This window comes from Trifolium pratense, linkage group LG5 (assembly GCF_020283565.1).
Source record: "Trifolium pratense cultivar HEN17-A07 linkage group LG5, ARS_RC_1.1, whole genome shotgun sequence".
NCBI classification, from domain to species: Eukaryota; Viridiplantae; Streptophyta; class Magnoliopsida; order Fabales; family Fabaceae; genus Trifolium; species Trifolium pratense.
The window spans coordinates 136,956-161,844 of record NC_060063.1 but is presented as its reverse complement, the minus strand read 5'-3'; the positions used below and the strand labels follow the sequence as shown (position 1 = coordinate 161,844).

Genomic DNA, 24,889 nt, shown 5'->3' with positions numbered 1-24,889 from the left:
ACCGAAATCATTATAACATACATAACATATTTCTTCAGATTTAAATATAAGAAAAAATATACTTTTTAGATTCGTTGAGAATCTAACGTATTTAGTTTACATTATAGACTAAATACATTAAATTCTCAATTTATCTGAAGAGTAAATTTTCTTTTATATTTAAGATCGGAGAGAGTATGATTTTTAGTAAAAAAAAAACATGAAAATTGTTATCATTCTTTTTCACCAAAAAAACAGAATCTATTGTGTTGCTGAATCGAATTGAATTATCCACAACACAAGAGTCAAATGTTTGTGCTCCCAAAATCACATACTTTAACCAAAATGATGCAAATGTCATGCAAATTTGCTACATCCTTACCCTTCTACAAACCCTTTTCTTCTTCACTCTCACCCTCTCACACTTTTCCCTCCTTTTCTGTTTCAGCCACTGCTGGCACGTGCAAACTCACGTGGGATCATGTTCTACATATTTCTGAATCTAAACATGTCACACAACAACAAGACCCTTCTTCTTATCTTCATGGTTATTTCCAAAAAGTTCAACTTTGTAATCGTGGTTCTGTAAGTTCTTACCTTAATTACCTCATCAAAAGTGTGATTTTTTTTTATCAATTGGTTGAATAATTTGAATCAGAATTGCTTTTGTGTGTAGAGGAGTGCTAGCAACACACTCCAATAACAAACACACTCTAACACACTCTCTTTTATTGGTTAAAATTTATATGGGTCTCATAAAAGTTATATGGGTCCACATTTTTTTATGGGACCCATGTGAATTTCAACCGATAAAAGAGAGTGTGTTGGAGTATGTTTGTTAAAGAGTGTGTTGCTAGCATTATTCTTTGTGTGTATGTATGTGATCAATTTTGAGAATTGATTATTTGTTACCTCAGAAGCTAGAATATTAGGTTTTAGCTAAAAACAATGAATGAAACAAAGCAAAGTTGTTTTCTGTTGACTGAGAATTGTGAATCATGTTCAATTTTAGATACCCAATTGTGCATTTTTTCAATAAAGTTTTAATCTTTACAATTGTTATCATTATATTTGAAATTTGGGTTTAGCTAATTTTGAAGTGAAGGATCCAATATTTTCGTTTTTTTGTTTATTGTATTATGGGCCTGTTTGGATTAGCTTATTTTTGAGCTTATGAAAAATAGTTTATGCAAATAAATAAGTTTTTATATTAATTCATAAGTTCTCACTAGCAAAAATTGTATTTTTATAAGCTATTATTTCATAAAATACCTTAACAAACTTATAATTTCTTTTCATATAGAGATATCTATAGATATGTATCGATATAGATAGAATGTTATCAACATTTTTTCTTTGTTTCATCTAATCTATTATATATTGTTTCTAATCAATCTGAAACAATCAAAAAGCAACTTTTTTTTATTCTTCTGATTTGAATTTTTAGATTTCAGATTCTTTTCAGAATCCCGGTAAATAAGAAAATATATATATATATATATATATATATATATATATAATCTTTTTAGTATTCCAAAAAAAGAATTGATTAAATTGATTAAATAATTGACAGATGATCCGGGGATTCTATGAAAAACTATTTCCTATTTCGAAAAGGTTGGTGGTAACCAGTTCATCGAAATAGAAATCTTAAAAAGAATTAGGTTTGGAATAGTAATCTGTTTTTAATTATTTAAAGAGTATTTTTATTTTTTGTATTATACATAGAATACATTAGACCACTGTAATACAATAGAAGTTCAAAATGCAAATAATACGTAAGAACTTATTTTTTTGTATAAGTTGTTTTGCATAAGCTCAAAAATAAGCTAATCCAAACACGCCTATATATTGTATTGGGGAAGTGATCCAAACAAAATTGAGTTTTGTCAGACTGTGTTATTGAGTTTGGATTTTTAATTGGTTGTATTGTAGGACAAACAATCTGAATTCCTTCCATTTGCCATTGAGGGAAATGTTGTCGGATTCATTCACAATAGGTAAAATTTACTCCATTTCTTCATTGTAAAATGCTTGTGTCATGTCATGCTTTGTTAGTTATGAACTTGTTGGAAAATATTGTTCGCCTACTATACAAAATCACGATTGTCACGAACTACGCAGGTACCATCAATCACGTATGACAAGAAAAGTTGTGAACATCTATAATCACCCGTCACAAACTATGCACCTAATACATAGATCACAAACATTAGAGAATAATCATGAATCATGAATATAGATAAACCTTAGCTTGAGACGTATAAAGGGACATTGTCCTCAACTGACTTTCTTCTGAGCAAGAACTCGGGTAACTTAATTGGTTAACCTTTTTGGGCTGAATGCCTGAATCAATTATTTAGCTTGTTCTGATTTATTGTGAAATGAACTGCTGCATTACACCTAGGCTAAACATAGTGGCTAGTATGTTGGTTAATCTTTGAATTTGTACAGGTTTGTTGAGCATTTGAGAGGCTTTAGTGATGTGTTCATTTTTCCTAAAGACAGTGGTCCCTTTGGTGACTGCGTTTCATTGCATCCATTACTGAAGACAGCTGACGAAAGAACCAGCGCAGTTGGTTATGTAATAGAGCATTTGGGAGAGGAGCATATTCCAGGTATAAGGAATGAGGTATTAGTTATAATAAGTTTAGAATGTGTTAAATTTCACCATTCGGTTCTATTCTACTCTATGTTTTTATGATACCTTACATAGCTTATGTTTTTTGTGTATGTTTTACAAGCTATACCCAGTGAAATCATCATTTGACAAACCTATTTTCTTTTCACTGGAACGCGCTGCTGCTCCTTATTTTGGCATTAAGGTACGTGAGAAAAAAAAATACTTTGGATAGTGTGTACTTAATTACCAAACTGTTTTTCTAAAATTTATTGTATTTACTGTAAAGTTTGTTAAGTTTTTAAATCATATGTTCAACTGTTATACAGTTAACTCTGCAAAAGTGTATTAAGCCACCATTCATTGTTTTGGGAGAAAATTATGTTCCATTTCATGATAACCTATTTCTTTTATGTACGTTAAATTTCACCGTTACAAATTTAAGTAAAATTGTCAAGTATTAATCATCATCTAATTGAAATTCGACTACTGAACCTGCATTACTAATTTGGAGTTGAATTTATCCATTATAGATTATTGTTGCTGAAATTATTTTGAAGATTAATATTGGTCTTAGCGGTATATATCTGTACGCTATTTGTTTTATGATAAACTTTCTTATAGATGTCCACATTGTATCCTAAAGCTCTTGTTTGTTACTACCTTTGTTCTCCATTTCAATAGTTACATTTTCATTTTCCAACTTCATCACTTATTAATACTACTAATTTGTCTTGAGTGGTGGAAAGTCATAGTTTGACACATCTATACACAAAAGGGTATTTAAGTAACATTATACACAAAATGGACACATATGATAATGACTAAAGTTTCTTATAAATAAACCAAGACAATGGGCCCAAGTGGTTAATGAGCTCCCCCTAGAACAAATCGTTCAGGAGAACCCGAGTTCGATTCCTGATGGGAACAATTCTTAGTCCGGCTTTACTTACCATGCAGCCGAACTCTGGATCACCGGTGCCCCTTCCCCTGGGAACCAAAGGGTTAATACAAAAAAAAGAGTTTCTTATAAATAGGGTTAGAGATCTGGACCAAAAATAAAATAAAAAATAGGGTTAGAGATATCGTCTTTAACCTTCTTTCTTATCCTGATTGAAGAATAGGCTTATGGAATCCATATGAGTGGATATGTTGAGCTGGATGGAGAGAAGCACCTATGGATAGCGAAGAGAAGTCACTCGAAATCCACATATCCTGGAATGCTTGATCATCTTGTTGCCGGAGGACTGGTTTGTAATTTCATTTTTATCTCTTTCCAATGTAGGCCAACTAAAAGTTCAAATCTGAGCCTTGACATATTAAACTTTCTTCCTAAGACTTTTTTCTGGAACTGAACAGCGTTGATAATGTGCAACCGCTGAAATGATCAAATTAATATAAGCGGATTGGAACAGTTTACTATTTTTTTTAAGTTAATATTTATTATCATCTCGAGTTTCTGAGTTAATCGCTACTGTCACAGCCACATGGAATTGATTGTCAGGAAAATGTTGTAAAGGAATGTGAAGAGGAAGCTGGAATTCCCAGGTCCATCTCTATTAAGTAAGACCCTGTTTAAATAACTAACTTTAAGCACTTACCATATAAGTGTTTATGTATAAGCTATTTCTATAACCAAAGATAAAATAAAGTCAATTTTTTTTATATAAGCTATAAGTTGTTTCCATAAGCTATCTCGGAGAGTTTGTGAAAAAACTGAACATACCTTATGAACATGTCCTAGGTTGTCAATAATGTGCCTATAGTGTGGCAGCGCAGCCCCCCACTGCCACGCCATAGGCCTGTGAGGCGCCTCTGAGAGTAGTGGTGATAGCGGCCGTGAATAGCGGTCAAGAAGTGGCGCCATAGCGTTTAGCGTTACCGACTATAGCATTTTTAGCTATCTAAGATTAACAACATGAACATGTCATAAGTTGTTTTTATAAGCTCTTCCAAATAATATCACAAGTGCTTATATCAGTAGATAAACTCAAATAAGCTTGATATAAACAAACACAAAGCTTACATCCACCATACCTTCCTCCCTCTCCTCCTTTATAGCACAAATTTTGGTTTTTCTTCTGCGATGATGAGCTAGCTGAACTTCTTTATGTTGCTATGCTCAACAACTTTGTTGGTTATTCAGTTTACCATTATTTTCCAACCAATTGCTAAAATGAGAAATCAAGTTAAATGTCTCTTCACTGTTGTTCTTGCAGAGCTAAACCTGTTGGTGCTGTCTCATATATGGACATCGACGGATATAGATACAAGAGAGATGTTCTATTCTGCTATGATTTGATACTTCCGGAAAGTTTTGTACCAAAAAATGAAGGTCTGTTTTTTAAACTTATTCTCAAATTTTATTCTCCTTTCCAACGGTTCCATGATCACCCTTTGTGATAAACTTGTTAAATCAAATATCAGATGGAGAAGTTGAAAGCTTCAAATTGATCCCTGTTAAGCAAGTTGCAGAAGTTATTCGCACGACACAATTTTTCAAACCAAATTGCGCTATCGTGATCATTGATTTCCTGTTTCGACACGGGTATTTCCTTCTTTGTCCACATCATTTCATACATTTCTCACCTTATTTTGAGAGCTCTATAACATGGCATAATTTGAACAAATCAGTGTTGTTCCGCAATACTCTATTTTTAGTACAAAATGTTGTCAAATAGCGGCTATGGTGGCACTATAACACTGTTGTGTAGAGTTTCTTTCTGCGATCTGTGATTGAGAATATTGGTGCTACTTTGCTTTTTCTGAAACTCATGTTGTATTCTTTTGACATTATTCATAATGGTATTGAAATTTTCAAGGCTTTGTGAATATATATTAGGAAACATATATTGCAATAGTATTTCATACAAAGCAACAAAAGTGAATTTCTTTTCCATTTGTTTTCTTATTGTTGGAGTGCAAAGTGAAACCTTGATAATTATATATTCTGATATTGCAGATACATAAGTCCTGAAAATCATGGATATTTGAATCTCCTGAGAAGCTTAAGAGAAGGAGATTGCTCCTGATACATAAGTTGTTACTTAAGTATATCTTGGTTATTGTTATTCTTTCTTTATATGTATTTATGCATGCAATTTAATTGTATTTATTCTTTGTTTATCTTTAACTATTGGATTGTATTTTTATTCAAAACTTGGCATAAATGATTACCATATTCAATGAAATTAATTGTGGAAGAGAAACATCTTAAGATTTTATAATCATGTGACAAGGAGAATGTTAACGTTTTCTGACCAACGCATGGTTATCAAAAAGTTTAATCTGACGATGAACCTTTTTGGGCTTCATGATATGTCAAAGTATGTTGATTTTTGGTTTAAATTGGCTGCTGAAAGTAGTGTTGAGGTAATAACGCTTTCCGAAAGCTTGTCTATAGTTAAAAACAAATACTATGTCTTGCCAATGGATGTCATTGAAGTAAAATCATTAGCTAGGTTGGTGTTGGTGGGGCGAATCAAGGTTGGTTCTACATTCATGAATCGTTCAATCAAGTTTTTATCATTGAGGGAATTGTCAATGACCGGTGTAATTTTGGGAGATGAACATACAATTGAGCATATCATTTCTTGTTGTCCTTTTGATTGAATATATAACTTTGAAAGAGTGTGTTGTGTTGAGCCCTGGTGGTGACCAAACAGATCTATACTTTCCCTCTTCGGCGAAAAAGTGTTTGAACTTGAATGGTCTACAAAAGCTCAAGGGAGTTGATGTTTCAAGAATTCAAGAGGTTTTTGTTGATTCCCTGAGTCTTGAGAATTTACATTATTTTCCTGACGATTTTGACAGAACATTTAAGATTGACTTTGATAGGTGCATAAATTTATCAATATAAATGTTGTGTGGAGCTTCTAACACACACACACACATATATATATATATATATATATATATATATTAATTGTCTAAAACTACAGTTCTTTTACGAGACCCTAATGAAAAGAAAAGATGATGAAAGTGTTGGTGGCATGACTTGAAGGATGTGAAAGTCACATGCTCTATGAAGATTGATGAAAATGTTGATTTGAAGACCATGTTAGAAGTATTGACAACTTCTACGGAAACATCACAGGTGTTACACTTGTTTTGCTTTAGTTGCTGTCCCTCAGTAAGTAGGCTTAGTTACAGAAGAAATTGTTTTCTTTTGAAGTTTATCATTCAGCTCAAACATAAGCTATTATGTAACAAGCTCTCTCAAACACTTTGACAGTTGTTATCCAAATTAGCTATTCCTAAGCCAATCCAAACAAAATTGTATGAAAGAAGTTCTTAAAGTGCTTATGGAGAATTTAAATGAAAGAAGTTGTCAATAAGTATCACAACAGTAATTAGCATAATTTATGTAAATAATCCATTTCCTATGCTTATTAAAAACAAATGAATATAAAAAATAGACTTTTTCTTATATACAGGACCGGATGGAGTATACATCATTTTTGGGTTGGACTTTTTATAATGTCAAGATTACCTTTCCAATAGTTAAAGATAATGAAAAGAATAAATACAATCCAACTGCATGCATATATACATATAGAGAAAGAATAACAATAACCAAGATACTCAAATGCTTGGTTCAGTGAATAGTTATGGATTCGGATTTGCTGCAGTTTCATTTTCGCGCAGTTTATGTATTAGGAGCAATCTCCTTTTATTAAGCTTCTCAGGAGATCCAAATATCCATGATTTTCAGGACTTATGTATCTGCAATATCAGAATATATAGTAATCAAAGTTTCACTTTGCACCCCAACAATAAGAAAACAAATGCAAAACAAATTCACTTTTCTTACTTTGTATTTAAGTACTATACTGCTGCAATACATTTCCTAATATATATTTACAAAGCCTTGAAATTCCAATTTCATTATAAGCATGAGTTTTCCTAGAAAAGCACAGAAGCACGAATGTTGTCAATAGCGGATCGGGGAAAAACAGTTTGTTCAAATTCCGCCACACAACATTTTATACTAAACAGCGTATTGGGGAATACATGAGTTTCTAGAAAAAGCACAGAAGCACCAATGTTGTCAATAGCAGATCGGAGAAAAACGGTTTGCTCAAATTCTGCTACACAACATTTCATATTAAATAGCGTATCGCACGCAGAGCAACAAATATTTGTTTAAATTCTGCAATGATATGGCCTATTGAGATACAACGCCAGTATTTAATAATTCTGAGTAACACTGCTCAAAAATGTATTTTCACAAGTAGTGAGAGAAATGCATGAAATTGTGTGCACAAAGAAAGAAATACCCGTGTCGAAACAGGAAGTCAATGATCCCGATAGCGCAATTTGGTTTGAAAAATTGTGTCTTGCGTATGACTTCTGCGACTTGCTTGACAGGGATTAACTTGAAGCTATCAACTTCTCCATCTGATATTTTATTTATCAAATTATTACAAAGGGTGATCATGGCACCACTAGAAAGGAGAGTAAAATTCAAGAATGAGTTTAAAAGGCACACCTTCATTTTTTGGTTCAAAACTTTCAGGAAGTATCAAATCATAGCTGAATACAACATATCGCTGGTATCTATATCCGTCGATGTCCATATATGAGATAGCACCAACAGGTTTAGCTCTGCAAGAACAGAAAATAGAAAACATTTAACTTGTAATTAAATTTCAGCAAATGGTTTGAAAAAATATGTTCATTGAATACTCAAACACAATTGTTGATCATAGCAACATAAAGAAGTTCAGCTAGCTCATCATCCAAAAGAAAAGTGTGGTAATTGTAAACTTCAGACCTGTTTGGATCGATTTATTGAGTTTATCTACTAGCATAAGCACTTAAAAGATTGTTTGGGAGAGCTTAAGGAAACAACTTATGTCGTGTCCATAAGCTGTGTTCAACATATAGCATAAGCACTTAAAAGATTGTTTGGGAGAGCTTAAGGAACGTGTCCATAAGCTGTGTTCAACATATTTCCATAAGCTCACCAAGTTTGACTTAAGGGACCAAATTGATACTTTTAAAACGTAAGGAGCAAATTAAAACTTAAAATAAACGTAAATGAACAAATGTATAGTTAAACCTTGTATCATTTATTATAGAAATAACATACACATACACTTATATGATAAGCTATTAAAGTTGTTTATCCAAGCAGAGCCTTACTTAATAGAGATGGACCTGGGAATTCCTGCTTCCTCTTCACATTCCTTTACAACATTTTCCCGACAATCAATTCCATCGGCTGCAATTGCAACAGTAAAAATTAACTCAGAAACTCGAGATAATAATATAATACACATACCAAAAAAATGAGACTACAAACCAGTCCTCCTGCAACTAGATGATCAAGCAATCCAGGATATGTGGATTTCGAGTGACTTCTCTTCGCTATCCATAAGTGCTTCTCCCCATCTAGCTCAACATAGCCGCTCATGTGTATCGCATAAGCCTATTCTTCAAACAGAAGAAAAATGAAGGTTAAAGATGATAAGTTATAACAAATAATAAAGAGCTATAGGATATGTTGAATATTGCCTTGAAATAATGTAAAAATCAGAAAATCATGTTTTGGTAGATTCTGTCTGCTCACGCCCAGGCGTGGGAGCTGGCGCCCAGGCATGAAAAACTGGGATGAACTCTGCCTGCTCACGCCCAGGCGTGGGAGGTTGCGCCCAGGCGTAGTGCCTGCGAGTCTATATATATGTTATGCGTTTTCTGACTTTTTTAAGGGGATTTTAGGGTTTCAAAGGCTAACAAAAAGGCTAGGGTTAAGAGAGATCATCTTGGGAAGACACGATAGCAGGATGGTCACGGATCGCGCCTAAGCAGGCACACACACGATAGGCTCAGAACGCACTTATCAGAACTTGCACAAAAGTTCTTGTGTGGAAGAACAAGAAAATGAAGCTTATGTTTGTTGAGTGAGATTAGAGAGAAAAGAGAGAGTTTATTATTAACACTTGATAAAAGAGTACAATGCATTCTCCTACTTATACTCTATTGCTTCACACACAAGCAAGGTGGTTCAATTGTAACAAACTTACAACTAACTAACTAACTCCCTAAAAACTCTCTAACTAACTCACAAGGAAATTATTCCTTGTTGCACAAGTAATAACAAAGCACGAATTACACAAAATACAACAGTGACGAACCCTCCTTTATTAGGGGCTATCAATTCCTGGTCTTGGAGACATGATTTTACTGAGACCTTTTCGATTAAGTCGGCTTACTTGATGCTTATGGCTGGTGTTGTTCCTAATGTTTTAGATTCTCTCTTAGCTAGGGTGTGGAAATCCTAAGCCCTGTCTAAAGTGATTGTTTTCTCTTGGCAATTACTTCAGTATAGGGTGTCGACCAGGAGTATGTAGTGAGTTTGAATTTACCCGGCTAGCTAAAACGGAGTCAGGCCTGTTGTTTTGTAGTGGGCAGACGTAGCAGGGCCATCTGAAAGAATATAGGAAAAAGAGCCGCTGGATAAAACCAATTACGCCGGGTTCTCAATTCCATGGAGTATATAGTGAGGTTGAATTTACCCGGCTAGCTAAAAGGTTCCTTTCGCTACCTAACGTTCAACCAACCAACCGTTGGTTTGCTTTAACAAGATTTAACTGAAGTGAACCCGACGCGAAGTTGGTGAAACCTGAGTGTGGCTAAAGAAAGAGAATACCTAAAATAAGAACAGAACTGATAGCTGCCGTTTTTCCAGTTTTCAAGTCAAGCGAGAAAGCAAGTGGAATAATAATTTAATTTTTTCGGCCATTTCTCAGGGTTACCTGAATGGAAGCAAGGAGGATAAGAAGAAGAGTGGTCGAAGACTACGAGTCGAAGCTAAGAACAATCTAAATCAATATCCCTCAGCTGGAAACTATCTAGATTATCAATTTAGAAAACAGGTTTGGTAATTAAAAATATACACCATCTGAAGCATTTTCTTTTCACATACCTTAATGCCAAAATAAGGAGCAGCAGCACGTTCCAGTGAAAAGAATGTGGGTTTGTCAAAAGATGATTTCACAGGGTATAGCTGCAAAAAATATACACAAAAAAACATAGGTTGTGTACTTAGGAATTATGAAAACATACAAAATAATAGAATGATATGGAATCTAACATATTCTTTTCTTTTTTTTTTGTCAAGTAGCCTAGTGACTAAACTTATCATAACTAATACCTCATTCCGTATATGTGGAATATACTTCTCTCCCAAATGCTCTATTACATAAGCAACCGCGCTCGTTCTTTCCTCGGCTGTCTTCAGTAATGGATGCAATGAAACACAGTCACCAACGGGACCTCCATCATTTGTAAAAACGAACACATTGTTAAAACGTCTCAAATGTTCAACAAACCTGAACAAATTCAAAGTTTAACCAATGAAACATTCATGAATAAGCAAGCATAAGATCACACAGGCATCAGACATGAAAAAGAAAGAGATGGAGAAAATTTTACCTATTGTGAATGAATCCAACAACGTGACCCTCAATGACAAATGGAAGGAATTCAGATTGTTTGTCCTACAAGAAATTCCAAACTTATAACACATTTTATTCAACTCAATTTCAATCGAAATCAATCTTATAAAATCAATTTTTGTCGCCGTAGAAAGAGATAATTAAGGTAAGTACTCACAGAACCACGGTTACAAAGTTGAACTTTGTGGAAGTAACCTTGAAGATAAGAAGAAGGGTCTTGTTGTGTGACATGTTTAGATTCAGAAATGTGTAAAACATGATCCCACGTGAGTTTGCACGTGCCAGAAGTGGCTGAAACAGAAAAGGAGGGAAAAGTGTGAGAGGGTGAGAGTGAAGAAGAAAATTTGCATGACATTAGCATCATTTTGGTTAAAGTATGTGATTTTGTTGTGAGCACAAACATTTGACTCTTGTGTTGTGGGTAATTCAATTCAATTCAGCAACACAATATTTATAGTTTTCACCAAGAAACATAATTAGTTTTAAACGGTTCTAAGACGCAGATGCTGAGAATTAGGCATATGATATGGCAACACATTGGCTGGTAATGAATTGAACCTACTCGAACAAAGTTCGAAACTTGATTCGATAATTGATTTATTGAATTGAACCAACCGAACTTCAGCTAAATATTAAATTCGTTAATTATATGAACTGAACTTGATTTATACATAGTTCGACTCGTTTGATTCACGGGTTGACTTGATTATATATATAACAATTCAAAATATATTTTTAAATAACACTTCAAAAATAATTTTCAATTTATAAATTTGACAGATATATAATTGATTTTATACATTTAGATAATTGATAATATATATATATATATATTACTTTAAAGAAACTAAGACAAACATTTAACAATAATAGGATAAAAATGAGTAATATTAAAATTGATAGACAACTTCATGTACAATGATGTGTTTTTATGGATTTGAAAAATAAATAGTCTCACATCGGAGTCTATATGAAAAATAGAGAATAACTAGAAAAAAAAATTCATATCGAACTCTCGAGTTGAGTTTCGAGTTGAAAACAAACTGAACCTAACAAACTGAACCGAACTGCTCATGAACTCTAAACAAGCTCGAAAAAAGAGTTCATGTCAAACTCAAGCAAAATTTCGAACTGAACCAATTCTTATGGAGTCAAGATAGATTTAACTCAACTTATTTCCAGCCCACACACTTTTTGCCTTCTCCAAACTCTTCGGATAGTTCCATATCTAGAATGAATTGTCTTATCTAGAATGGATTGTCACAGAAAATGTAGGATATAATCTCAACCCATCAATCCTTTTAGTGACAAAATATTTAATTATATATTTCCTAAAAATTAACTACATTTATAACTGTAGGAATTAGTGCATGCATAGAATTAATTCCCTTTAGATGAGTGACTGTGAGTAGTAGCAAGTTGCAGCTTGTCAAGTGTCAACACCTTACTATCATAGTCATAGCCCATAGGCATGAACAACGTGCTCCCTTTGCTTGCCGGCCAAGTATTTCCTTTCAACGCTTGGGACGGGTAATCCATAAATATTATTGTCTTGTACTGTTTTGGGTACAGTAAGCAGGTCCATTTCTATTATTTTAGTGTCTTACGGACGAATTTATAATTTGGATCTAACTATTAAATAATATAAAATACTTATATTTCATACAAAATACTCCATGCGAATGTTTCATTTTTAAAATAAGACCACACTTATGTACAGTTCCATATACACAATTTTTACTGTGCTAGATACATGGAGGGAAGTTATTTTTATTTAAAAATAATTTTCTTTTTCTTTTTTTAATTAAAAAATATAAATAACTATCTTTTTGTGAGAAGAACATGAAAAATTGTATCTAAGAAAATGCATATAAGTTTTGTCCTTTAAAATATTATCTCAAAATAAATGACTCTTTCATTTTTTAATGCATTATATATTAATTACTTTTTTCTAGCCCACTCTTCTATATATATGGTTATACACGTGACATATTGCATGAAATCCAAGTGAAATGTTAGACACATGAGGTGTTGCATATACATGAAACGCAAACCGACAAAAATGCATGTAAATGACGACATGCAAACGACAAGTGACATGTAATTCAAGTAATACATTGAACACTTGGCGTGGTACATGAAATTCAAGTAAATGATAACATGCAAATGACAATTGGCATGTTGCACAACAATATATATATATATAGCAACAACAACAAACAAAAAGCATACAATTGCACAAGATAACCTTATACTCAAGAGAGAAATGAGTTAGAGAAAAAAAATAGAACCCCATAGTTTTTTTGGTAGAAAAAATTGTATCCATCTAAGGGTGAAATTTTTGTATCCCCATTACTATTATACTGAAAGTTCAGGAGGCATAAAGGTCCCGTGATTCTTTTCTTGCTCACATATTAAAAACATGATAAAATGCCTACATGATCAATTCAGATCTCCCGCCCAAATTTTTTTCGCGTACTTCAGGAGTTTAGATCTTTTTCAATACTGAAGACCTTAGATTTCAGTTTCAAAGAGAAATACATAAAAATTAAATTAATTAAATATTCTAGTACCATGTCTTTCTCTCTTTCAATGAAACGCAGAGGAACTCATGTCCTACCTATACTTTTCAAATATAATATTTATTTAAAGGAAAATGATAAAGGTTTTAAGGGCATTTAAAATTAAACCAAAAACTAAAATATTGTATATGAGAAACATGATAAAGTGAAAAATGTGAGAGAGGATATTTTTAAAAAAATTAATTTAGTTTTTTTTTTTTTCTCTTTTTGTTACAACTTACAAGTTTATTTTGTTATAATTTTTTTTTTTTTGTTAGTTGTGTCTAAGAATGAGATGTTGAATTTGGTGAAAATTTTGACCAAATAATGTAGTCAAAATTTTGTGACAAAAAAGTATGGTCAAAATTAGACCACAAAATGTTACTTACTAACGAAGAAAAGTGAATATTAGGAATAAATGTCTTTTACACAATTAGGAAAAATTATTTTACTCAATTATGAAAAACTTTTTTTTACTCAATTAGAAAAAACTTTATACTAAATTAGGCTTAAATTCTTACTATATAGCATGGTGTTAACACTTTTCAAGTAAAAAAAAGTTAAATTATATTTTGACTATTTTTTTCATCATGTATTTGTGTTTTATTTTTTACTTTTCATTTTAAGTTAAGAGTTTAAAGGACACGCATCATCGATGTAAATTAATTTTATACTAACGACCAATAAGAATAGTTAAATATTTTCCATGTCATATGAAGAATTACGTGAATTTAAATGGATTGACGTGACGGAAAACATTGTTGTGATTGGTTAAGAATGTAAAATTATTTTACATTGTCAATGTATATTCATTTTTCTCTTAAGTTAATTGTGTCTAAGGATTAGGTGTTGAACTTGGTCAAAATTGTGACCAAAATAATGTAGTAAAAAATAATCGTGACAATATGTTCAAATTTAGACCACAAAATGTTACTTACATATTAGTTATAAATAGTTTTTACACAATTAGGAAACAATTTTTTTACTCAATTATGAAAAACTTTTTTTTACTCAATTAGAAAAAACTTTTTTTAACTAAATTAAGAATAAATTCTTACTATATATAGCATGGTGTTAACACTTTTCAAGTCAAAAAAAGTTAAATTATAGTTTGACTATTTTTTCATCATGTATTTATTTTTTTTTACTTTACATTTTAAGTTAATTGTGGATTATGAGAATAAAAAAATTCCTTCTTATTATTAGTAAAATTACTTTAACGTGAATGTAAATTTTCATTTTGTCGTAGAAAAAATATATTAGGAATAAACTTTTTGGTGACATCTACATTACCCCTCCATAATTTTAAGGTATTTGTTAAGGGTCTCACATCGGTTGAGAGATGGTCTAACTAAGTGTTTATATACTAGAGGCAATCCTCACCTTACAAGCCAATTTTGTAAGGATGAGTTAGGCCAATACTCATTTCTAAGATGGTATCAGAGCTTCTCCACGATCCGTTGGGTCACATGTTATCAGGTTCCCGCTATCGGGCCACCTACCGTTTATATCCACGCACCAAGCCCAATAGTACTGGGCGTGAAGCGGTGTGTTAAGAGTCTCACATCGGTTGAGAGATGGTCTGACTAAGTGTTTATATACTAGAGGCAATCATCACCTTACAAGCCGGTTTTGTATGGATGAGTTCGACCCAATACTCATTTCTAAGAGTATTTATCCAACAACTAATGAGAAGAAGCCACATAAGCAGATTTACATATTTATTTTTTTGTTTACAATGGAGGCAATGAGGATCAAACTTATGACGTCATGCTACTCAAATTTATCGCTACTAGACCAAACCTAATGACTTTCATATTTACATATGATACTCACAATAAAAATTTTAACCAACTTTTATTTTTATTTCACATATATATATATATATATATATATATATATATATATATATATATATATATATATATATATATATATATATATATATATATATATATAACTTAGTTTTATTGATCGTTAAGTAAATACTCTCATATTATCAAAAGGGTGATGTAGCAAAAAAAACCAAATTTTTAATCGTGTTAAAGGTTCCAAACACAAATCCACCCGAGGCACCCAAATCAGGCATAGGTCCCAGATACTACTTTTGTGATACTTGTTAAACTTACCAAAAAAGAAAATGAAAGATAAAATTAATTTTTTTTTTCGATTCGTAAAACAAGATAAAATTAATGTTAATAAGATAACATTTTACACTTATTAAATATACAAATTTCAAGACAGAATTTTCTTCTTTAGATAATTAACTAGTGTCCCTGAGTCACTCTTTAGCATTTTCCTATTTTAATACATAGTAAGAACTGCAAAAATTAAGTTTCACTAATGTCAGCTTTTGATTTTGACAAAATTCAAGTATTTGGATTAGTAATAAACATTATTTTAAATGGTCATTTTATAAATGTTTTGATTTTGTATACCTATAAACAGTACATGGGAGACCAACTGCTTCATTCTCTCATAAACCACAATCAACTAGATGATTAAGCAGAAAAACAACAACCCTCTTTGGTTTCATATACAATTGTGCATTACATCACTGCAAGACTTTGTCACTGATAATGAAGTGTATTCGAGGTAATTTCAGTTTAAGGATTTCTATTTCTTAACATTTTACAATAACCACGACTATCGTAACAAACAAGATAGGCACAACACAAGTGTACAAGTGTTTACGTACCATCTCTAAAACACTGATGCCAACTCAAAATGAATAATCCTTCAAATCAGATTTTGATTCAAACAGATCCATATCTGCCGTGCACTCTTCTTCCGTGAGTGGAGGGAGTTGCCTCGTTTTACGCTTCATATTGTGCTTGTGCCACTCACTCTTGTGGTGTTCCCTGTACAGCTTAGCATCTTCGAAGAAAACATCACAGGTGTTGCACTTGTTTTGCTTTGCTTGTTGTCCCTCAGCAGGCTTAGTTACAGACGAAATTGTTTGCTTTTGAAGTTTATCATTCAACTCAAGCACAGATTCAGGAGTTTTTTGGGGCAATGGTGCAGGCATGTCCTCGTGATCATTGTAATCCACATGAGTATCCCCATCCACATAAAGAGAGTGAGCAAGAACTTCAAATCTTCCATGCATCTTATTCATAACAAAGTCATGACAATCCTTATACAGACCAGGTTCCAATTCAAAAACCTGCAACCCAATTAAAAATAATATTAATTCTCCTCAACATGTTTGCAGAACCAAGATTAATCATATAGATATATAAATATATGCAAACATACCAGACACAACTTAAGTTGAGGAAAGGATTATATTTTAAACTTTTCGACTGTAAAAAGGTAATAACAGTAATAACAGTCATGGTTATTTTGTTGAGATGAGGGCTGGAAGCAGAAAGTTTAAAATATATCTGAATTCTACACACGTTAGTTTGTAGTACTTTTTGTTTTTAGGCAGACTGAACATGACCACCACTTACAAAAAACTGTATACGGGTTGGTTAATAATAACAGACATGATATGCTATCAGCAGTAAATAAATATATGGTCATGTTATTTCTAGTTATAGTTTTGCCAATGAGCATTTTCTCAAACTTGTATGTAATAACCACATAAAATGCAGTAAAACAAAGTTGCCCTTTTTCGTGTTAGATAAAATGTGGCAAAAGGAAGTTACTTGACTATCAACATATTCCTGGAATTACCACAAATGCTCGAAAGATGAAAATGTTTTGTGTTGGATAAAAGAGATAACAATAACCCTTTAAATCATCAACCATAACATTTTTTCTAGAACAGAAACCCAGGGTTGCTAAGCCAAAAATGAAATGGAACCATGAAGTAAAGTTGTTTACAACTAACTGAGAAACACAGAGAACTTACAACAGATAACTGAGCAGCAGTCCCTTCTTGAGAAATAACAGTTGCCTTCCACTCGCTCAGCTTTTCTAAAAGGACGGGTACTTGCTCCTCAGGGGCAGCAGCTCGTACCCTCAATGGACATCGTTTTATAGGGTAGTGCTTCTGAAGCTCCTGAATCAACTCAAGAGCCTGTAATACAATTTTCATTACTTGAATTATCATCAAATCAAATTATCATAACAGTTATATGAGACAATCATAATCATAATATAGAATTATTTAGAATGACTGGACAAGAGACCTGTTTCTTGGAGGTGCTGTTTGGATCAACAGCGAAATGGATATCCCTCATGAGGCGTTCAATCATGCTGATAGTGTAAGGGCGTTTAGTCTCGGGATTAAAAGTCTTGTGCATTACAATGGTGGCAATGTCCCTGAACTGACTAGACAGCATTGACTCCCTCTCTTTGCCAGCAACCTGAAGTTCCCCTTTCTTTAAAATCTGCAACAGCAAACGATTTAATAACATTCACACTCATGTCCTCAACTAATAGTTATATCACTAGTTATTATACACATAGCTTGCTGTGCCATAAACAATAAAACAGTTTTGAATTAATTTCTAACTTCAACAGACTTTTCAATTAAAATAGATTGATGATTCTTCAATAATAAAAAGTTCCTGCAAGTTATAAGTTGATTAGAAGGGTTCTTGGGTAAGTAACTCAATTAAACACTTATATATTTCTATAATCAAAGAGAAAATGCAGTTAAACTGTTTACATACAAGTTATAAGTTGTTTACAAAAGCTATTCTGAAAAGCTTACTGAAAACTTAAGAATATATCTGGACAATATACTTGCACATGTGCTTATATTATTATTATATAAACTGAAATAAGCTGTAAATATTCTCTTCCAAACACAATCACTTAGGGTGGGTGCATTTGGATAAACAAATTAAGCGCTTATTGATTAAACATTTATCATATATCATATATACGCTTATGTACAAACTATTAGTATTGCTATAATCAAAGAGAAAATGTGATCAAACTATTTTCATATATAAGTTGCATGCGGTTTTCATAAACTATATAGAATAACCTATTAAACAAAGTTGAAAAAAGCATATGGACAATATCATAAGCTATTTTAACAATCTCACTCGAATTAGTTGCCAGTGCTTATCCAAATAGCTGTTCATAAGCCAACCCAAATGCAGCCTGAGTGCTTAAGGTGTTTACCGGAGATGTCAAATGAGAGAAATATAAAGACTAATGTAAACTTCGAATAGACATTTTTTTTTAAATAAAATCACAATATTTTTTCTTTTCTGATGAATAAAAAGGGGTTAAGAGTCTTAACTTAAGACCTCAAAACAAAAACTAAAAACCTCAAAGAAATATAGTACTATCACAATGAACTAGTATGGCTGGTGTAATACAAGCAGGGGAATATCATAAACCCTCAATAAATAAAGCTGGGATAAACCAATCTTTGCCAATGCATCCGCAACTTGATTGATCTCTCTAAGAGCATCTTTATTATTGGGACTTGAGCCGCAATAGTTCTGATATCACAAACCAACCCATGGCATGGATGTGTAGCAGGGCATCCTTGCTAAATAAGGTTCAACGCATCTAACAAGTGATGAATCAGACTCTATCCAAATGTTGGGAAAGTCATGGGATATTGTTAACTGAATAGTTGATGTATACCATAACTCAACAATTATTGGCATGGTTTCTGTCAATAATTCATTTCCTTAGGTTATGGACATTGGACATATGATAAGTAATTTTTATAATTTCTCTCAAACACTCTTGATAAAATGCACACCTCAGTAGATAAATCCCAATAAGTTATACATATGTAAACCCAAACACAGTCTAACTACGTATGGTGCTTACAGAGAAGTTATATGAGAGAAACATCAAAATTCAAAACTATGCTTATGGAGAAGTTAAATGAGAGAAGTTGTCAATAAGCTCTCCCAAACCCAAAATGTTGTAAATAAGCTCTCCCATAAACACTCACATATGCATATTGAATAGACAAATTAATTATATTCTTATTGAATAAACATGTTTGTATAAGTTGGTTCTATAATCAAAGGGAAAATTTAGTTAAACAATCTTCATATAACCTTTCAAAAAAATCTTCATATAAGTTATTTCATCAGCTACCTTGGAGAACTTATTGAAAAAAACTCAAAAAAGCTTATGGACATATGATAAGAAATTTTTATAATCGCTAACAGTTGCTTATATCTGTTGATAAATCCAAGCACTTAACAAAACCTCTGTAGCACTAACACCTCCGATCAAAGGCATGTCTAGTGTCCAACACGTATTGATGACGACACAAACACAACACCGACATACGTGATTACGTTCAATGAATTCATTTTCTCAGATTACTACCAGTGTCGACGTGTCAATGTTAATGTCGTGTCTGTATCTAGTGTCAAACACGTGTTGGTGACCGACACCAACACAACAACACCGACACATGTGATTGCGTACAACTAATTCATTTTCTCAGATTACTACCAGTGTCAACATGTCAGTGTCCATGTCGTGTATCAGTGCTTCATAGAAACATTAAAACTAATTTCACCTATATGAGTAAACTTTGTGTAACAAAGATCACAACAATAATTTGCAAAACCTGTGTAAATAATCCATTTCCTAAGCTTATTAAAAACTCTATATGAATCTATAAAATGACTAGTATTGAATTAATTAAGTAGTAAGATTAACCTCTAAGCATATGCTGGAATGATCATCAGTACCAAAAGCAGCATTCAAATCCTTAGACTTAGCAAGAACACCTTTAGAAACATTTGTATAAACGGTATGAGACTGCAACACTTCATCAATATCCTTTTCACTGTGAAATCATCAATTAATCGATTAATTACACAATAATCAAAAAATTAGGTTAAAAACGAGGAAAAGATTGAAGAGATTGAATACATACACTCCAGAACGCCATGAAAGAACGGTGTTAGGGTAACAAGCGATTTCGAATCGCATTCCATGTTTCTTGAGACGAACAACTGCTACGTTTGTTAATCGCTTTTGACCTACTGGTTGAACAATTGATCTCGACATTGAAAATTTTCTGAGAAATTTTCAATCTCTTTCTTCTTCTTCTTCTTCTTCTTCTTCTTCTTGTTCGGTTAGAAATGGAACTTTCTGGAATCTCTAAAATAGGTTAAAGCGCGCGTTTATCAAAACCCGACCCGAATCTCATTTACCGACCCGGTTCGATATTGTATTGGGCCATGATTGGTTTTGGGTTTGGTTTTATTTAGCCTAGTCCATTTGGGTATAAAAAATCTATGAAATTTCTAGAAGCATGAGTCATCGTAGTAGATTAGTCTATGTTTGGTATCACAATAAATATATCGGAATTATAGTGAATTATTGTGATATAGAAACTATCGAACGTAGCTTTAGCATCTATAAAGTCACGGTAAGCCATTGTGATTCTGACTGACATATTCACTAGTTACTATGATATCAAACATACACGCTTCAAACAAAAAAATACACGAAGACACTGATGCTAGAGTTTAATTTGTATATATGAGCGTAGGTCGGTGTAATCTTTTTACATTACGTGTAAATCACAACAAACCAAATAAATATCTTAAGAAAATTATTAATCGGGTATTAAAAGTTTAAGATCTATCTATAAGATATGACTCAACTGACATTGTTAATATTGTTAAGTTGAACATTTTCATCTAAATTTTTTTAGTTATATGTATGTATTTCTGTGTGTGTGTGTGTTTGAGGTCACTTTTGTCATTTCAACTACGGACCAAAAGAAACTTGTAAGACTTTGAATCATGTATTAAAAGCTTCTCCAACACTTTTGATTCAAAGGCCAAGATTTCATCTTCAAAAATAAAGTATCACGTCATACGTTAATATTTAGTAAATTAACAATTTGCTATTAAAATGTGTAACTAAAGAAAATATAAAAGTTGTTTGAGAGATTCATGGATGAGTGTTAATCGCCACCGCATTCTTAAACACAACTAATCAATTAATTAAAACATAAAAGAGCCAACTTAAACTAATAAAAATGTTATATTTTTCTTATATATACCTTCTACTTCTACACAATTATCACTCATCACTATCATTTCTCAGATTTTTTTTCTTTCTGAAAAAACTAAACATGTTGTATATCAGTAGTCGTTACTCAAGAACATCCACAACTCTCATTGATATACAGTCTTTTCTAACATCTCGCTAAAAAAACCCACATTTTCTTCCTTTCCTTTTTCCCTTTTGGTTTGAAAATAAAAATCCATTGTTGGTCGTTAAAAAATATCACATTTTCTTCTTCCTTTTCTTTTTCCCTTCTGGTTTGAGAATAAAAACCCATTTTTGGTCGTTAAAAAATCTCACCTTTTTTTCTTCCTTTTTTTTTTTGGGTACATGAGCTAAAAGGTACTCGTTCTTCCTTTCCTTCTGCCCTTCTAGTTTGAAAATAAAAACTCATTTTTGCACGCTGAAAAATCTCACTTTTTTTCTTCCTTTCCTTTTGCCCTTCTGGTTTGAAATAAAAACCCAATTTTAGTTTTCCCTTTAAACTATTCCAATTTTAGGGTTTTCGCATGCCCTAAAGGTACTCGTTCTCATTAGATGTAGAGGGATCCCATGCTGAATTTTTACTCTCACTTGTTAACGTTCTTTGCTATACTCTTGATTGTATGGTATGTGACATCTATTGATATTTAATTTAGTAGTTTATGTTAATTTTTAGATGTTTATCATCAGAGAAACTAAGATTCACAGTTAAATCATGTTAAAAAAATCCTTCCAAAATATTTTGATTGTATAGGAGTTAGATCTTTTTCAACATCGAAGACTTTCAGACTATCAGTTTCAGAGAGAAATCATAAAAATTAAATAATTTAAGTACAATAATTTTATGTCTTTCTCTGAACACGCAGAGGATCTCAATTATACTTGTACTTTTCAAATATAATATTTATCAAACAGAAATTGGTAAAGGCTTCAAGGGCTTTTAAAATAAACCATTTTGTAACATAAATTTTAATGACCAAACCTAAAACATTGTACAAGAAAGATGATACAGTGAAAAATGTGAGAGAAGATCTCTCATATTTTTTTAATTAATTTAGTTTTTTCTTTTTATTTTAAAGTTGATTTTTTATGTTTATTTTATTATTTGTAATTTTTTGTTGATTGTGTCCAAGGATGGTGTGTTGAATTTTTACTTTTATTTACCTTTTTAACACTTTTAAATTACTTATTTGAGAATTTATAAAGTATAATTAAAGTTGGTCAACAATTTTTAATTTGGCAAGAAATAATTAAAAAATATAATTAATTTTTTTCCTTTTTATATAAAAATTCAAAGTTATCATAAAAAAAAATATTCAAAGTTGAAGTGAATCCATATTTATTTATTTTTTCCTTATTATAAATATGAATATATGTGAAATCCATTTCTTATATTGCATATACTTGGAGACTTGAAAGAGTTAGAGTTGCATGCATTATGAAAATCTGAGAGGATCGGTGAGTTACATAAACAATGAATTAATTAATATTTTCCTCTAATTAGTAATTTTTTTTTTAATATTTTCCTCTTCTTAATTTTCATTCCTATTTGTTACATCCCCTATATTTCTATATTTGTTGTATCTTTAATTATTATTTTTCTTCGTAGATTGTTTCAATTATCTGATCACATATATAAAAATGGAGAATAAAAGTTGGTTGAACATAGTAGTTGATGGAAACAAAGCTATGGAGCAACATTGGAGTTACATAGTTTCAAACTACATTGAAAAAATTGTCAGGTTTGTCATTCATAATTTTTGTATATACTTTCACTTAATAGTTGAGAAAAATTTGTTTAAAAGAATGGTGGTAAAAATAAAATTATGGTATACTTGTTTTGTTTATTTTTGTCAAAAATATTCTCCGATCGAAAGTTAGAGACTAATCTTTTGATATAGAAATAGAGTTAAATCCAGTCAAAAGAAAAAGTTAAATGTGGTAAAAAAAATGTGATAAAAAATAATGTAGTCAAAAAATTTGTGACAAAAAAGTTTGGTCAAAACTTTTATTTTACTCAATTAGAAAAAAACTTTTTTTACTCGATTAGGAAAAAAACTCTTACTATATATAGCATGATGCTAATTAATACTTTTCAAGTCAAAAAGTTAACATAGTTTGACTATTTTTTCATCATGTATTTTAGTTAATTTTTTGCTTTTCATTTTAAGTTAATTGTGGATTATGAGAAACAAAAAATTTCTTCTTATAATTTTGAGTAAAATTACTTTATCGTTAATGTAAAATTTCATTTTGTTGTAAAATTTCTTGTTATAATTGTGGATTAAGAAACTTTTTTTAAAACTCAATTAGGAATAAACTTTTGTTATATAACATGGTGCTAACCCTTTTCATGTCAAAAAAGTTAAATTATAAGTTTGACTATTCTTTTCCTCAAGTACTTTTTTGATATTTTATTTTACACTTTTAGTAAAAAAAAAATATTCAACTATGGTTTAACTGCACCGAATACACATAGATAAAAAAAAAGTGGACTCTTTATACCAAAAAAATTGAGAAAAAGTAGTGGACTCTACATCATATGTGGGACCCTATGTTGATCGTTGAAAAACATGACATATTTGTCTAAACTAAGAAGATTCTTTAATTTTAAGGTGAGAAAAACATTTGTCTTCTCTTTATCTTTCTTTTTGTTTACACTTCTATCTCATCTTTTTTATTTTTGCATTTCCATCATGTTTCTGTCTCATTTACACACTCTTATAAGGTAACAATATCCCACCCTCACTGAATTCAAGGTAAAAATGTTGAAAAGAATTGTGGTAAAAAAATAAAAATAAAATTGTGGTATACTTATTTTAAAAATAAAAATATTGTAATGTCTGTCAAAAAGAGAAAATGTTTATTGCTTTTTGGTATATAGAGATAGATAAATCTAGTCAAAAAAACGAGTTAAATGTGGTCAAAACTGTGACTAAAATAAAGTAGTCAAAAAATTTGTGATGGAAAAGTGTGATCAAACACAAAATGTTACTAATGAAGAAAAATGAATATTATAAATAAACTTCTTTTTACACAATTAGGAAAAATAATTATTTTAGTCTATATAATTTGACTATTCTTTTCATCTTATTTTACTCTCTTTTTTTCTCAATTAGAAATAAACTTTTACTATATAACATGGAGCTAACACTTTTCATGTCAAAAAAAGTAAAATTATAGTTTGAGTCAAACTAGTTGACTATTCTTTTCATCATATACTTTGATTCTATTTTACTTTTCACTTTAAGTTAACCCACATAATGAGAAGCAAAAAAATTTCTTCTTATAATTTATAAGTTGCCTTGGCATGAGTG

General features: G+C 31.5%; 3 protein-coding genes across 4 annotated transcripts; 1 reads left to right on the top strand and 2 right to left on the bottom strand.

Moving 5' to 3' along the window:
* The first annotated feature begins 213 nt into the window (after positions 1-213).
* LOC123887018 (nudix hydrolase 20, chloroplastic-like) lies at positions 214-5,803 on the top strand. 2 transcript variants are annotated; one of them, XM_045936290.1, is made up of 9 exons: positions 214-564; positions 1,915-1,979; positions 2,434-2,611; positions 2,724-2,804; positions 3,724-3,849; positions 4,083-4,147; positions 4,819-4,934; positions 5,027-5,147; positions 5,562-5,786. In XM_045936290.1, the coding sequence occupies exons 1-9, from the start codon at positions 289-291 to the stop codon at positions 5,629-5,631; spliced, it is 1,098 nt and encodes a 365-aa protein (XP_045792246.1). In that variant the 5' UTR covers positions 214-288; the 3' UTR covers positions 5,632-5,786. The 2 variants fall into 2 exon arrangements, with proteins under 2 accessions (XP_045792246.1, XP_045792245.1); XM_045936289.1 differs by having other exon boundaries at positions 215-564; positions 4,083-4,162; positions 5,562-5,803.
* A 1,285-nt stretch (positions 5,804-7,088) lies between these two features.
* Positions 7,089-11,542, bottom strand: LOC123885178 (nudix hydrolase 20, chloroplastic-like). Its single transcript, XM_045934442.1, has 9 exons — positions 11,219-11,542; positions 11,039-11,103; positions 10,758-10,935; positions 10,530-10,610; positions 8,903-9,032; positions 8,747-8,825; positions 8,091-8,206; positions 7,879-7,999; positions 7,089-7,324 (listed from the first exon to the last, which is right to left on the bottom strand). Exons 1-9 carry the CDS (start codon positions 11,462-11,464, stop codon positions 7,255-7,257), a joined length of 1,086 nt encoding a protein of 361 aa, XP_045790398.1. The 5' UTR covers positions 11,465-11,542; the 3' UTR covers positions 7,089-7,254.
* A 4,581-nt stretch (positions 11,543-16,123) lies between these two features.
* LOC123885346 (ribosome maturation protein SBDS) lies at positions 16,124-20,666 on the bottom strand. The gene is made up of 5 exons (XM_045934622.1): positions 20,446-20,666; positions 20,226-20,355; positions 17,762-17,962; positions 17,482-17,649; positions 16,124-16,788 (listed from the first exon to the last, which is right to left on the bottom strand). Exons 1-5 carry the CDS (start codon positions 20,577-20,579, stop codon positions 16,345-16,347), a joined length of 1,077 nt encoding a protein of 358 aa, XP_045790578.1. The 5' UTR covers positions 20,580-20,666; the 3' UTR covers positions 16,124-16,344.
* Between the last annotated feature and the right edge of the window lie 4,223 nt (positions 20,667-24,889).

What these genes read in the sequence shown, in the direction of transcription:
- LOC123885178 (XM_045934442.1), bottom strand. Translation starts at nt 11,464, where the DNA reads ATGTTTGTGCTCACAACAAAATCACATACTTTAACCAAAATGATGCTA. An exon ending in CCCAGGTCCATCTCTATTAA is followed by an intron (nt 8,207 to 8,746) that starts GTAAGGCTCTGC and finishes CTGTTCTTGCAG; the next exon opens with AGCTAAACCTGTTGGTGCTA. An exon ending in GACTTCCTGTTTCGACACGG is followed by an intron (nt 7,325 to 7,878) that starts GTATTTCTTTCT and finishes CTGATATTGCAG; the next exon opens with ATACATAAGTCCTGAAAATC.
- LOC123887018 (XM_045936289.1), top strand. Translation starts at nt 289, where the DNA reads ATGTTTGTGCTCCCAAAATCACATACTTTAACCAAAATGATGCAAATG. An exon ending in GTCGGATTCATTCACAATAG is followed by an intron (nt 1,980 to 2,433) that starts GTAAAATTTACT and finishes GAATTTGTACAG; the next exon opens with GTTTGTTGAGCATTTGAGAG. An exon ending in TTTTGTACCAAAAAATGAAG is followed by an intron (nt 4,935 to 5,026) that starts GTCTGTTTTTTA and finishes ATCAAATATCAG; the next exon opens with ATGGAGAAGTTGAAAGCTTC.
- LOC123885346 (XM_045934622.1), bottom strand. Translation starts at nt 20,579, where the DNA reads ATGTCGAGATCAATTGTTCAACCAGTAGGTCAAAAGCGATTAACAAAC. An exon ending in ACAGCACCTCCAAGAAACAG is followed by an intron (nt 17,650 to 17,761) that starts GTCTCTTGTCCA and finishes ATTGTATTACAG; the next exon opens with GCTCTTGAGTTGATTCAGGA. An exon ending in CTGCTGCTCAGTTATCTGTT is followed by an intron (nt 16,789 to 17,481) that starts GTAAGTTCTCTG and finishes ATTGGGTTGCAG; the next exon opens with GTTTTTGAATTGGAACCTGG.